The sequence below is a fragment of the Vidua macroura genome, chromosome 36, assembly GCF_024509145.1.
Source record: "Vidua macroura isolate BioBank_ID:100142 chromosome 36, ASM2450914v1, whole genome shotgun sequence".
Classification (NCBI taxonomy): domain Eukaryota; kingdom Metazoa; phylum Chordata; class Aves; order Passeriformes; family Viduidae; genus Vidua; species Vidua macroura.
The window spans coordinates 898,347-912,346 of NC_071606.1; the positions used below are offsets into that span (position 1 = coordinate 898,347).

Sequence of the window (14,000 nt, forward strand, 5' to 3'; positions counted from 1 at the left end):
TTCTTTTGCTAAATGCTGAAGTCTAAGGTATCAGTCAAGTCCTGTTAAGTTTGAGCTCTGTTAAGCTTTTAGGCCGTATTCCTTTTATCCTTGCCCTCACTGTCCTTTTGTCACACACACCCACACACACACACCCACACACACACAGGGACAGTTCTTGGCTCATTTCTGGTTTAATTGCCTGGATTTTGTTTGGTTTACTTGTTGCTGTATTTCCTTGGTGTGCCTGAAGTGTCCAGTCAGGAGCAGAGTGACTCTTGCCAAAGAAACTCTGTGGTGCTGTCGCTTAATAGTATATCTGGTTTTTACTGATCCCATGCCAGGGATTTTTTAAGTGCTCTCAAACCCTGATTCATAACAGGGTGAAGAAGCCCTGGCCCAAGCTCTGGCCCTGGGGGACACAGGGACGCTGCCAGGGGTCCTCGTCCCCCTGTCCCACCCCTCACAGCCCTGACCCCCCATCCCCGTGTCAGGCTCTGGGGTCGATCTCGTGGAACATCCTCTGGGGGAGGCTGCGGTGCCAGGGGTGGGGGGACCGGGTGGGACAGGGGACCCTGCTGTGCACGAGCAGCGTTGGACTTCTCTGGGGGGAACTGTGAGGGGGGCAGAGGTGTAGTGACCTCCCCAGTGACCTCATACATCCCCTGTGATGTCACACAGCCCCCTATGATGTCACACAACATATTGTGATTTCACACCGCCTCCTGCGATGTCTCAGCTCACCCTGGGATGTCACAAACCCCCTTGTGATGTCACAGAGCCAACCCTGGGAGATCTCTGTGATATCATACAGCTGTGCTGTGATGTCACAGGAGACTCTGTGACACCACAAAGTCACTCTGTGATGCCACTGTCTGTTCTGTCATGTCACAGCCTGCTCTGTGATGTTACTCAGATGCCCAATGATGTCACAACCCACACTCTTGGAAAGTCCCCATGGAACCCCTCTGAGTGTGTGTGACAAATCTGATCCTAAGCAGACAGTCATCACCAGAAGCCTTTGCTATGGTCAGCTTCCAGTGTGACCATCACCACCCCCTGTTGCTATGGTCCATCACTTGGCAGCTCCATGGAGACCCCATGCCAGGGGTGGCTGCTGATTTATTAAGGAAATATGGATATGGATCTAGCACCAATATCCAGCTGTGACGGACAAAAACTCTCTAACAGTTTAAAGTTAGGAAGTGTATGCTTATTGCGACGCCGGGCAGCGTGCGGGATAGCTCCCAAATACACACCGCTCCTTTCAGATGATTACAGAGTCCTTTTATCCACACAAGTGTTGAATACCCAAAATACAAATACATATTCATACTTTTGGTACATCCCATTCCTCGCTTCATATGCTAATAATTTCAAAAGCTATTAAGCATGCGTAGTTTGTTCCTTGAAATGGGTTGGTGGTCCCTTTCATGGGGAGGGGTCCCAAAATGAGGAAGTAAATGAAGTCTTCCTCATTCTGACCTTTCTACATTTTCAATGCTAATATGACAAATGAACCTTGGTAGAACTCCCATTCCCTGTCTTCAACTGGTTTCAGAACACAGGAGGCCCACAATTGTCTTATGTTGCTAAAAGCTATTTGTCAGTTTCTACATTCTTCATTACAAACCCAGCAAACTAAACATGGTGTTGACAAGCAATCAATTATTAGTTAACTACTAACTCTTAACTTCATCAAGGCCTACTTAAAAATCCCTTTATTTTAATTAACTCTAGTAAGGCTTATCTGTAACTAAAATCTTAGCTCCTCTAAAATCTCTAAATCTCTTAAAGTTTATGTTTCACTGCCATGGACACCTGTTGCCACCTGAAGCCTGAGTCTGTAGCCATGGCAACCATTGGCAGTCCCATTCCCAGGGTCATGGGAACCCAGAACACCAGAATTGGCTGAGCTGGGAGGGATCATCACGATCCTCGAGTCCAGCTGCTGGCCCTGCACAGGACACCCCAACAATGCCAGCCTGGGCCTGGCAGTGGTGTCCAAACACTGCTGGAGTGCAGAGAGCCCTGGAGCTGTGACCCTTCCCTGGGGAGCCTGGTCAATGTCCCAGCAGCCTCTGGGGAAAAACCTTTTCCTGAGATCCAACCTAAGCCTGCCCCGTCTCAGTTGCAGCCGCTTCCTCCACTCCTGTCCCTGGGCACCAGAGTGAAGAGGTTCCCACAGCTCCCAGCCAGGGACCCGCTCCCAAGGCTGCTGCCATGGCCACCAGGGCTGGCACCAGCTGGGATGCTCAGTCTCCACCAGCCAGGGTTTAGGAATGGGATTCCCCAATTTCCTGCTCCTGCTAAAACCGCCCTGCTACTCGCTGCCCTCCCGCATCCCATGGAAAGCACAAAAGGCAAAGATCCCCGGCTGGGATAAGAACAATTTATTGGGAACAGCAACCACATAAGGAAGAAATAGGAACAGAAACAATATTGAACACAGAAGAGATAAGAAAACTACACCACCACCGACTGTCTCTTCCCAGCCACCTATTCCCTCCTACCTGGAAAGGACACCCTCCTCCTCAGGAGAGAGAGAGAGTCCCTTTCCTGCCCCTGGCAATGACCTGAGGTGGGAGTGAATGTTATGACAGCACCACGGCCAGACCCTCTTGTTCTTTGAGCCCACATCATGTCATTGCCAGAGGCAGGAAAAGAGACAGGTTTCTTCCCAGCATGGATCACAGGGAACATGGGTCACCAGGGCTCTTCCCAACGTTGGTCCTCCAATGGGGGATGAAGCTGGAGCAGTGCACAAAGCTCTTCCTGCAGTCAGGGCATTTGCAGGCCTTCCCTTACTGGTGTGTCCGTTGGTGTTCAGTCAAGTGAGAGTTCCTGGAGAAGCTCTTCCCACACTGGGGACACTCGTAGGGCTTCTCCCCGGTGTGGATGTGGCGGTGGCTGATGAGGTGGGAGTTTTGCTTGAAGCCCTTCCTGCAGTCGGGGCAGCGGAAGGGCCTTTCCTCGGTGTGAATCCGCTGGTGCAGGATGAGATGGGAGCTGATGCGAAACCTCTTCTGACACTCAGGACACTTGTAGGGTCGTTCCCCAGTGTGAATCATCTGGTGGCGGATCAGCTCAGAGCTGCAGCTGAAGCCCTTCCCACATTCCCCACACTTGTAGGGCCATTCCCCAGTGTGGATCATCTGGTGGCGGATCAGGTTGGAGCTCCGGCTGAAGCTCTTCCCACACTCCAAGCACTTGTAGGGCTTCTCCCTGTCATGAAACTGCTCATTCACCACCAGCTTCGAGCTCTGGCTGAAGCTCTGTCCACCTTCCTGGCACAGACTGGGTCTTTTCTCTTCAGAGCACTCTGGGCTGGGTTTGGAGCCCCTCTTCCTGCGGGATCTCTGGGGCTTTTCCTCCCCATTGGATTCCAGCACTGTGGAACCACTCGAAACAGCCTCTTCCATGAGGCTCTGCTGCGGGGATTTGTCCTCCCTGGTCTCCATCTTCAGCTCCTTGTCTGGGGGAGGAAGAACAAGGACAGGATGGGATTTGCCTCCATGCCAGAGGGAAGGGGAAGGAGATGCCCCCAGTGCATCCCCGGGCGGTCGGCGCTGGCAGCGGGGTTGTCCTGCAGCTGGGGGCAATGCTGGGCTGGGAGATGGAGCAGGAGAGGGGGGGAAAGGGGCAGTGACTTCCTCCTCACCTGCCTGGGTGTCCTGGGGCATTGTCACGGTTTGAAAAGACAGGTGTCTGCTAAGGAAGGCAGGAGTCTCCCTTGAAATGGAAAATATTAACCACCTCCCTCCTGCCAAATTATTATTATTTTCAATTTAAGTGTCTCTTAGGCAAAGATAGGGGAATAGGAATAACAGTTCTTTCCTAGAAAGTAATTTAAAATACAAATGCTATTGGACAAAGGAAAAAAAACACTGACTGAGTCAGAATACGACCTGACACCCTGTGGGTCAGGATGCTGACAGCAGTCCCAGGAAATGGGGGCTGCAGTCCTCCTGCAGTATGACAGGTGTGGTTGTGTTGAAGCAATGATCCTGTAGAAGGGTGAAGTTTTCCTCTGAAGGTCCAGTGGTGGTATTGTTGGGAATCTTCCTCTGGGAATCCAGTGGAGAAGAAAAGCTGCTCCACTGAGAATGCAGTGGGAAAAGGATGCCGATGGCCTTCAAAGTCCGAGATTATAAACAGGCAGGAATGCTTGGCCCCTCCCCCTGGGCGGAGCATCTCACAATGGGATGATGTCATTTTTCTCAGTCCTGCAGGGACATTCAATGGCCCATTAAGAGAAGATATTTCCTGCAGGAAAGATTGGTTCTGGAAGAGATAAAGAAAACTGGTCAATTAACAGAAGATAACTGTATCACTTCTAAGAGATGGGAATTGATTACACACGCCCAGCTACATCAGGTAATTTAGAGATATTGACCCTTGTTCTGCCACTGCAAGATTTGGGAGAAAATACCTTGGACCACTACTTTTCCATTTTCACCGACCTTGGAGAGGACCCAAAAATCTCCCAAGATGGGGTTTGGAGGCCTCATCACACAACCAGCAGGCAGAGGCTGCGGGCTCTGGGCTCAGTGGCATGGAGACTGAGGAGAGAACAGGAGTAGCCTGGGAGGGGCTGAAGGGTGGTTTCAGAGATGGTGGAGCTTTTCTTCCTAGAGGAGATAAGCATGAGAAGGAAATAATGGCACCAAGGGCAGCTGGGGAGGCCCAGACTGGAGAGCAGGAGAAAGGAATTTCTCTCCCAGGGCAGGGCTGTGGTGCAAGACGTCCCCCAGGAGCAGCCTGGAGCAGCCCAAAGCTTTGTGTGGCTTGGCAGCTCCTGTGCACAGCCCAGCAGGGATGGGCCACTGCCTGCAGCCAGCCCAGGCACAGCCCAGAGGCACAGAGAGCTTCAATCAGTCAGGGCTGGGAAGGTGCTGAGAAGTGCCTGGGGCACAATCAGTGCCAGCCCTTGACACAGGAACCTCTGGCTGCAGGACAATGCAGCTGCAGCTCCTGGAGTGTTCTCCTAAGGCTGGAACATCCCAATGCCCACAGACTCTGTGAGTACATTCTCTGAGGCCAGGGGTGCCCAGGGCTGTCCTGCAGAGCAGGGTCCTGCAGCCCAGGGCGCTGTGCTGGGCCAGGGCCTCTGCTGCCTGCCAGGGACAGCTCTCAGCCAGCCCTGGGTGCTTCTCACAGCACTGGGGGACAAGATCTGGCTGCAAGGAGACAGCTGGTAAGGCTTGGAAGTGTTCTCCTTGTGTGCTGAGGATGCTGCATTGTTCAGGACTGCTCCCAGCACGGCATTGAACTGCAGAACATTTCCAAGTAGATTCTACTGTCGTGGTTTGACATGGAAGTGAATTTTTTTTTTCGGGAAGTTGGGTCAAAGCAATCAGTGATCATGTTTGGATATTGGCACCTGGAGTGACCACTGAACATATGGACACGCCTCTGAGAACAGAGGGTTCTCAGGGGGTTTTAACAGGGGGTTAAAAGCAAGAACTCCCAGGGGAACTCTCTCTTTGTTTCCAGTCATCAGAGAGTGCAGTGCAGACTCTCCCCTGACCAGTCATGGCCTTGTCCAGGTCGGCCGAGGGGGCTGAAGGTCTGGAACCGAGCCAGCTCCTGCGAACGGAAGGGTGGAGAGAAGCAGAGATGCCTTTGTCCCCCACCCCCAGAGGGAAAGAGACAGAGAGCCTGACGGCACCTGGAGATTTGCCGGCAGAGGAGATGCAGAAAGGGGGGGGATGATGCCCATCGTGGGAGTCGAGAATGCAGGGCAGGGATTTCAGCCGTCCAGGGAGTCTGAACTTTTAATCCTTTCCGGGAAATGAGGGCTTTGTAAAATATTACTCCTCCTCGATTTGTAGTGGAAGAGAGACAGTCCAGGACCTGAGATGTTAGAAGAAGAAATATTTAGGTGGGAGGAGATGATGAAGTAGGTTTTGGCTGGACTTTTCTTGTTAGCTCTAGACTGAACCAAATTCTCCTGCAATAGAGACTGCATTTCAGGGGGATGCAGTGGTGACCCAAGGAGACCAGCTTCAGCAACCACCAGCGAAGGAATGGCAAGAACAGAGGAAAGCTGAGGAGGGAATGGTGATGCCCTCTGTCTTCAGGAAGAAGATGATTTCTGTTCCTGGACCCTTGGCCCCAGGGGAAAATGGGGGGACTGTAGTCCCAAGATGAGAAGCTGAACTGTTGTATCTTTGGGTCTGTGGCAAAGCATCCTTACAGGAGCCCTATGAGCAGTCTGTCCATGCGTGATGGTGAGAGCCCTGTGACATGGAAAGGAGAGTGTCACACTGGCAGATTTACTCTGGGTGGTTGCCGTGTGTGATGTGGAAACACAGGAGGTGGCAACTGTGTTTCCTGGGGGGTCTATGGCACAGGAGAGGCTCCTCTCTCCCTTGATAGACTGAGTATTGATTATCTGAAGGGTGGTAATTTGAACAGGAATCCCGGGTGACGTTTCATGGTGGTTGTGTTGGAAATTGGGAGGAGGACGGGTGTTTTAGAGGGGCTCCTTGCTGGATTTAGTGTGTGTATCTTCTGTAGTAGTAGTTAAATAAAGTTTTTTTTTCCCTTTGTTATTAAGCTTGGGCCTGCTCTGCTCTGTTCCTGATAACATCTCACAGCATTTATTTGGGAAGGTGTATTTTCATGGGGTCGCTGGCATTGCGCCAGTGTCCAACCATGACATCACAGCACTGGCAGCCCCAACGTTCTCCTCTGTATGACAACAGAGCAGTGGCAGCCCCAGCATTCCCATGTGTGTGATACCACTGTGAGGCAGCCACAACATTCCCCTCTCTGTGACACCACAGCCCTGGCAGCTGCTGAGTTCCCCTGTCTGTGACACCACAGCCGTGGCAACCCCAGTGTTTCCCTTTCTGTGACACCCGAGTAGTGGCAGTCCCATTGTCCCTGTCTCTGTGACACCACAGCAGTGGCAAGCCCAACCTTCCCCTCTCTGTGACACCAGAGCAGTGGCAACCCCAACCTTCCCCTCTCTGTGACACCACAGCTGTGGCAGCAGCACTCGATCAGAAGCAGCAGCCGTGGAACAACAGGGGAGCAGGGGAGGAGCAGAGAAGGAGCAGTGGAACAGTGGTGGATGAGCAGTGCTGGAGCAGCAGTGGAGCAGTGGTGGAGGAGCAGAGCAAGTGTGCTGAAACAGCACAACACAGCTTTTGAGCAGCAGTGGAGTGAGCATGGAAAAGGTGGAACAGTGGTGGAACGGGAACTACAGCCATGGAATAGAGGTGGCACAGGCCCCGCAGCTCTGGAGCTGTGGGACACAGAGCGGCTCCGAGCGCTGCAGGAGCCGGCCCCGCACAACAGAGCGATCCCTTCAGGCTGACCCAGCGCGGGGGGCAGAGGCAGGAATTGCTGCTGGGCTATGGAAGGTGTGGATCGAGTGCATTGAAGGATGACCTGGGGGTTTGATCCTGCTCATTGTGGCTGCTTTTGTGCTGCCAGGACGGTTCCAATTTGTCTGAAGTCATGAACTCAGAAGAAACTTGGGAGAAAAGTTTTCAAACTGCCTTCTTTACTGCAGGGAAACACATCTGGGGAGAAGTTGCATGATTTCTGATTTAGGAAACAAAGTGTGTCAGTTATTGGCCTGTGGTTTTGTTCTAATCCAGGCACAATTTCCAAATTACTGCACTTTAGCGTAAGAAACAAGGAACGTGCCTCACCTTTGCGATGTTGACAATGGGTGAAGAGCTTTTTGTGGTCCTAGTGCTAAAAAAGCAATTGGAATTCTTTTCCCTCCTTTCCTTTTTCTTCCTCTCTCTGGCAATGAGCCTTCAACTCTTCCTGCAATCTGCTCTGGAGTTGGAATGTGCCAGATGAACAGAGGGAAGACAGAGATTAATGGACCATAAAAACTTCAGGCTTTCTCCTTGTAGCCTCTGAAGTTCAAGGACTTGGAAACTTCTGCTTTTTCAACTGTTCACCACATGCCACTCCTCTAACTTTTGCCTGGCCATAAAACCTTCCTGTGGCCCTGTTTGGGAATTGACACTCATATTTTTCAGGAGAACCACAGTGGGGGTCAAAGGTTTGGGTTCTGAAGCTTGTGGGAGCCTTGCCTGAGTCACAGAGAATCCCAGTGTCCCCGGGTTTTTTTCCCAGGAGTATCCAGATATTTGTCCCAGGTTCCAAGTAGGAAAAAAGAAGTGGAGAAGTGGTTCCCAAGACATGTCCATGGCTGCAATTCCTGTTTGACATAAGTGAAATTAGTGAAAGGCTCCTGCTTCTCTCTTTCCACAGGGACACTGTGGATGCATCCGGGATCCCTGGTGACCCAGCTGGGAAAACATTTCAGGCCACTGCCTTGACTGTTTGCTCTGGAACTTGCCCAAGGAGCCGCAGTGCCCATGGGCAAAGATTTTCCTCTGGAATGTTGCTGCTTTGTCCTCCATTGATGAGAGAGCAGAGTGTCCCCGTGGGGGATTCTTGACTAAATGGACAAGTGCTATGATGTCATGGATGTGCTGAGATCATCTTGAAAAGGAATTGTGCAAGACTCCGCAGTGTCCTAATTGGGGAACTTTGGCTGAGGCTTTGGCTGAACTTTGGTCCAGGCTTCCTTGGAGATCAGTGCCAGTCAGGGGGATGGAAGCGGATGGCAATGGACCCCGTGCTGACAGCCCCAGGAGAACGAGCTGGACATTCACGGAGGCTCCCAGTGTGGGCAGATTGGCCCCCCAGCTTTGGGGACCCCATGGGAATGTCCCTGCTTCCCTCTGGGCTCTGTCTCAGTTTTGCAGAATCTGTTCCTATGGCTGTGCAGCCTTTCAGGAAGGATGTGTTTTCCCTCTCGTTTCCAGCCACTGTCCCAGTCACAGGGAGTCAGCCTCTTGCTGCTCCAAGGAAAGGTGCTGGTGGCACAGCCCATGTGTCACCCCTGGTTCTGTCTGCAGCACTGGCAGCTTGGACATGAGGAGGTTGCATGGGGAACCTCCCTGTGCTGAGGAAGCTCAGGTACAGATCCTGGAAGGAAGCCCAAAGGCCCCAAAGCATTTCTGCAGGAGAGCTCCTGCTCCAGTGTCTGTGAGGCAGAGCAGAAGGGCTGCTCAGACTTGCCACCCTGGTCTAGGCAATTCTGCTTGGCAGGAACAAACCCCACAGATCCCTTCCCTGAGCAGCAAGAGGCCCTATGTCCATCCCAGCATCCAAAAGGGACAGTCAGGGCCCCTGGCACAGGTGGGGTCAGTGGGCTGGCACAGCAGCCCCAAGGCAGCATCAAGGATGTGTCTCTGGTGGACACTGATGTACTGTGCTTGGAAACCCCCATTCCAAAGGGGCAGAATCCATCCATCTTTCTGGAGGCATGACAGGATGCCACAGACTGTCTGTGCTGGAGACCTAGGAAGGTCTCACTGGGAAGGAGTGGCCAAATCACCCTCGTGGGACCGGCACTGAGTCTCCATTCATCCTTGGCAGGGATGTCCAGGACCCATTCAGGAGCCCGTGCGCTTTTGTCAGTGATGCCTTGAGGATGGAGAAGGTTCAAGAGCTGTTTGTCTTGCCCGGGACCCCCCCAGGATCCTTCCCTTGTGGGGTTGCTGGTGGGTCCAAGAACAGCAGGTGGCCACTGGGGCCGGGACAGGGCAGAAATGACAACATCGCATCCCCTGGGACTCCCCGGTTCCCTTCCAAGAGCTGATCTGCACCCAGAGAGAAAAGCATTGCTCAAGAAGTCTCACTCAGCCTTGAATACTCCCATCTGACCAGGGCAAAAACCCAGTGGAGAGTGGAACATGATCCCTGGCCTTGAAAAGCATCTGCTGAGGGCACAGCAGCACTGAAAGAACTGAAGCACAGAAGGGTGCTCAGGAGAGCAGAGTGAGAAAGAGAAATGGGTGTCCAGAGCAGCAGAGCAACAGGCACTGGGATGGGGCCATGTGGGACAGCCTGTGCTGGCGATGCCATGTGGCCTGGTGAGGCTGGAAGGCATCCAGAGCACCTTGCTCTGCCAACCCTTGGCTCTGGCCAAGCTTCAAACCAAGTGCCTCCTTGCCAAAAAGAAAAAAGACCAGGGGCTGGAAGGAAAACTGATCCCAAGATGAGTCACCAGCCTGATAAGGATAACACCAGCTGGGAAACACCAACCGACAGAGGGAGGGGCAGCTGCAGGGCCATTATCTCAGAACCCTCAGTGCATGGCTATCAGGTGGGACAATTCACACCTTCCCAGGGGCATTCAAGCACTTACTAGATGGCCAGGAGATACAATCAGCAATCAAGCAATGAGCGCAGGACCGCTTCTGATGCCTTGAATCAAGAAGCCGGAGAAGAACAGCAAGCCAAGAGAAGAGAAAAATGGGGAGCCAGGGAAAACGATCAAGAAGACCTTTTCTAATGGGCTTGAAAAGAAGAGCACTTAAGAAAAGTAAGTTGAGTGCTGTTTGTGTTATAACTACCCTTTTAACTCCTTTTAAAATATAAGAACCAAACCTTTTAGCAGCATATTATTATCTATTTTGCAACAGTTTCTACCCTATTTTTGACCGTCCAGAGGGAAAGCTCTTCTCCTATAAAGAAGAGAAAGAAAAAGAGCTGTGCAGCACATCCTGTGTAGGAGATGGTGCTGGTGTCCCAGAGGGAATTGTGCATGGCTTTGGGGACAGCGGTGCAGATGGAGCCCAGGTGGCTGAAGGCCAGGTTGAGCAGGAAGAAGAACATGGGCGTGTGCAGGTGGTGGCCGCAGGCTCCGGCGCTGATGATGAGGCCGTTGCCCAGGAGGGCAGCCAGGGAGATGGCCAGGGAGAGGCAGAAGTGCAGGAGCTGCAGCTGCCACGTGTCTGCCAGTGCCAGCAGGAGGAAGTGGCTGATGGAGCTGCTGTTGGACATTTGTGCTGTCTTGGCATGGGCATCTGTAAAAAAAGTAATCCTGGACTAGGTGGGTTTGGAGAGGACTTTAAATATCGCAGCACAGCTTGGGGGCACATTTTCCCCACTGCCTGCCCAGGACTCTGCTGCCTGGAGCTGTCCCTGCCAGCAGCTGCTTCCCTGTGCCCTGGGCTGGGCCCTGCCTGAGCTGCCAGAGCCCAGCCCAGCCCTGGGGGCTCAGCTCTGCCCTACAGAGCCCTCCCAGCTCAGGCACTGCCCGGGGGCAGCTCTGGCTCTGCAGGCTCTGATGGCAACATCAGAGCAACCCTGAGCAGGCTGGAAAAGCAACACAGATGCTTCCTCTAAAGGCCACTGTGCTGATTTCTGTCACTGCCTGCTTTATTCAGATCTGAGAGAAAACTTGTTTATTTTCTTCACCTGAACTGAGACAAATATCTATGTGCAATTTCTCATCCAGGCATCCCAGAGCAGTAGATTAAAAAAGAAGGATTTTCCCTTTTATGCAGCCCCTGCCTTGCTGTTCTCCCTGTAGAATCTAATTGGAAATGTTCTGCTGTTCAATGCCGTGCTGGGAGCAGTCCTGAACAATGCAGCATCCTCAGCACAGAAGGAGAACACTTCCAAGCCTTACCAGCTGTCTCCTTGCAGCCAGATCTTGTCCCCCAGTGCTGTGAGAAGCACCCAGGGCTGGCTGAGAGCTGTCCCTGGCAGGCAGCAGAGGCCCTGGCCCAGCACAGCACCCTGGGCTGCAGGACCCTGCTCTGCAGGACAGCCCTGGGCACCCCTGGCCTCAGAGAATGGACTCACAGAGTCCCAGCCCTGCCCTGGGAGAGAAATTCCTTTCTCCTGCTGTCCAGTCTGGGCCTCTCCAGCTGCCCTTGGTGCCATTATTTCCTTCTCATGCTTATCTCCTCTAGGAAGAAAAGCTCCACCATCTCTGAAACCACCCTTCAGCCCCTCCCAGGCTACTCCTGTTCTCTCCTCAGTCACCATATCACTGAGCCCAGAGCCCGCAGCCTCTACCTGCTGGTTGTGTGATGAGGCCTCCAAACCCCATCTTGGGAGATTTTTGGGTCCTCTCCAAGGTCTGTGAAAATGGAAAAATAGTGGTCAAAGGTATTTTCTCCCAAATCTTGCAGTGGCAGAACAAGGGTCAATATCTCTAAATTACATGATGTAGCTGGGCATGTGTAATCAATTCCCATCTCTTAGAAGTGATACAGTTATCTTCTGTTAATTGACCAGTTTTCTTTATCTCTTCCACAACCAATCTTTCCTGCAGGAAATATCTTCTCTTAATGGGCCATTGAATGTCCCTGCAGGACTGAGAAAAATGACATCATCCCATTGTGAGATGCTCCGCCCAGGGGGAGGGGCCAAGCATTCCTGCCTGTTCATAATCTCCGACTTTGAACGCCATCGGCATCTTTTTCCCACTGCATTCTCAGTGGAGCAGCTTTTCTTCTCCACTGGATTCCCAGAGGAAGATTCCCGACAACACCACCACTGGACCCTCAGAGGAAAACTTCACCCTTCTACAGGATCATTGCTTCAACACAACCACACCTGTCATACTGCAGGAGGACTGCAGCCCCCATTTCCTGGGACTGCTGCCAGCATCCTGCCCCACAGGGTGTCAGGTCGAATTCTGACTCAGTCAGTGGGTTTTTTTCTTTGTCCAATAGCATTTGTATTTTTCTAGGAAAGAACTGTTATTCCTATACCCATATTTTTCCCCGAGAAAAACTTAATTTCAAAATATTCATAATTTGAAGGGAAGGGGTTTCCATTTTCTATTTCAAGGGAGACTCCTGCCTTCCTTAGCAGACACCTGTCTTTTCAAACCGAGACAATGCCCCAGGACACCCAGGCAGGTGAGGAGGAAGTCACTGCCCCTTTCCCCCCCTCTCCTGCTCCATCTCCCAGCCCAGCATTGCCCCCGGCTGCAGGACAACCCCGCTGCCAGCGCCGACCGCCCGGGGATGCACTGGGTGCATCTCCTTCCCCTTCCCTCTGGCATGGAGGCAAATCCCATCCTGTCCTTGTTCTTCCTCCCCCAGACAAGGAGCTGAAGATGGAGACCAGGGAGGACAAATCCCCGCAGCAGAGCCTCATTGAAGAGGCTGTTTTGAGTGGTTCCACAGTGCTGGAATCCAATGGGGAGGAAAAGCCCCAGAGATCCCGCAGGAAGAGGGGCTCCAAACCCAGCCCAGAGTGCTCTGAAGAGAAAAGACACAGTCTATGCCAGGAAGGTGGACAGAGCTTCAGCCGGAGCTCGGAGCTGGTGGTGAATGAGCAGTTTCATGACAGGGAGAAGCCCTACAAGTGCTTGGAGTGTGGGAAGAGCTTCAGCCGGAGCTCCAACCTGATCCGCCACCAGATGATCCACACTGGGGAATGGCCCTACAAGTGTGGGGAATGTGGGAAGGGCTTCAGCTGCAGCTCTGAGCTGATCCGCCACCAGATGATTCACACTGGGGAACGACCCTACAAGTGTCCTGAGTGTCAGAAGAGGTTTCGCATCAGCTCCCATCTCATCCTGCACCAGCGGATTCACACAGATGAGAGGCCCTTCCGCTGCCCCGACTGCAGGAAGGGCTTCAAGCAAAACTCCCACCTCATCAGCCACCGCCGCATCCACACCGGGGAGAAGCCCTACAAGTGTCCCCAGTGTGGGAAGAGCTTCTCCAGGAACTCTCACTTGACCGAACACCAACGGAGGCACCAGTAAGGGAAGGCCTGCAAATGGCCTGACTGCAGGAAGAGCTTTGTGCACTGCTCCTGCTCCATCCCCCATTGGAGGACCAACGTTGGGAAGAGCCCTGGTGACCCATGTTCCCTGTGATCCATGCTGGGAAGAAATCTGCCTCTTTTCCTGCCTCTGGCAATGACATGATGTGGGCTCAAAGAACATGAGGGTCTGGCCGTGGTGCTGTCATAACATTCACTCCCACCTCAGGTCATTGCCAGGGGCAGGAAAGGGACTCTCTCTCTCTCTCCTGAGGAGGAGGGTGGCCTTTCCAGGTAGGAGGGAATAGGTGGCTGGGAAGAGACAGTCGGTGGTGGTGTAGTTTTCTTATCTCTTCTGTGTTCAATATTGTTTGTGTTCCTATTTCTTCCTTATGTGGTTGCTGTTCCCAATAAATTGTTCTTATCCCAGCCAGGGATCTTTGCCTTTTGTGCTTTCCATG

At 52.6% G+C, this 14,000-nt stretch overlaps 1 protein-coding gene across 1 annotated transcript in view; it reads left to right on the forward strand.

Moving 5' to 3' along the window:
* LOC128821200 (zinc finger protein 208-like) overlaps positions 1 to 14,000 on the forward strand; it is a 1,118,338-nt gene that overhangs the window by 875,508 nt on the left and 228,830 nt on the right. Inside the window, exon 13 of the mRNA XM_054002161.1 lies at positions 13,120 to 13,536. Within this exon, the coding sequence (XP_053858136.1) occupies positions 13,120 to 13,536 (417 nt within the window). The remainder of the gene's footprint in view (positions 1 to 13,119; positions 13,537 to 14,000) is intronic.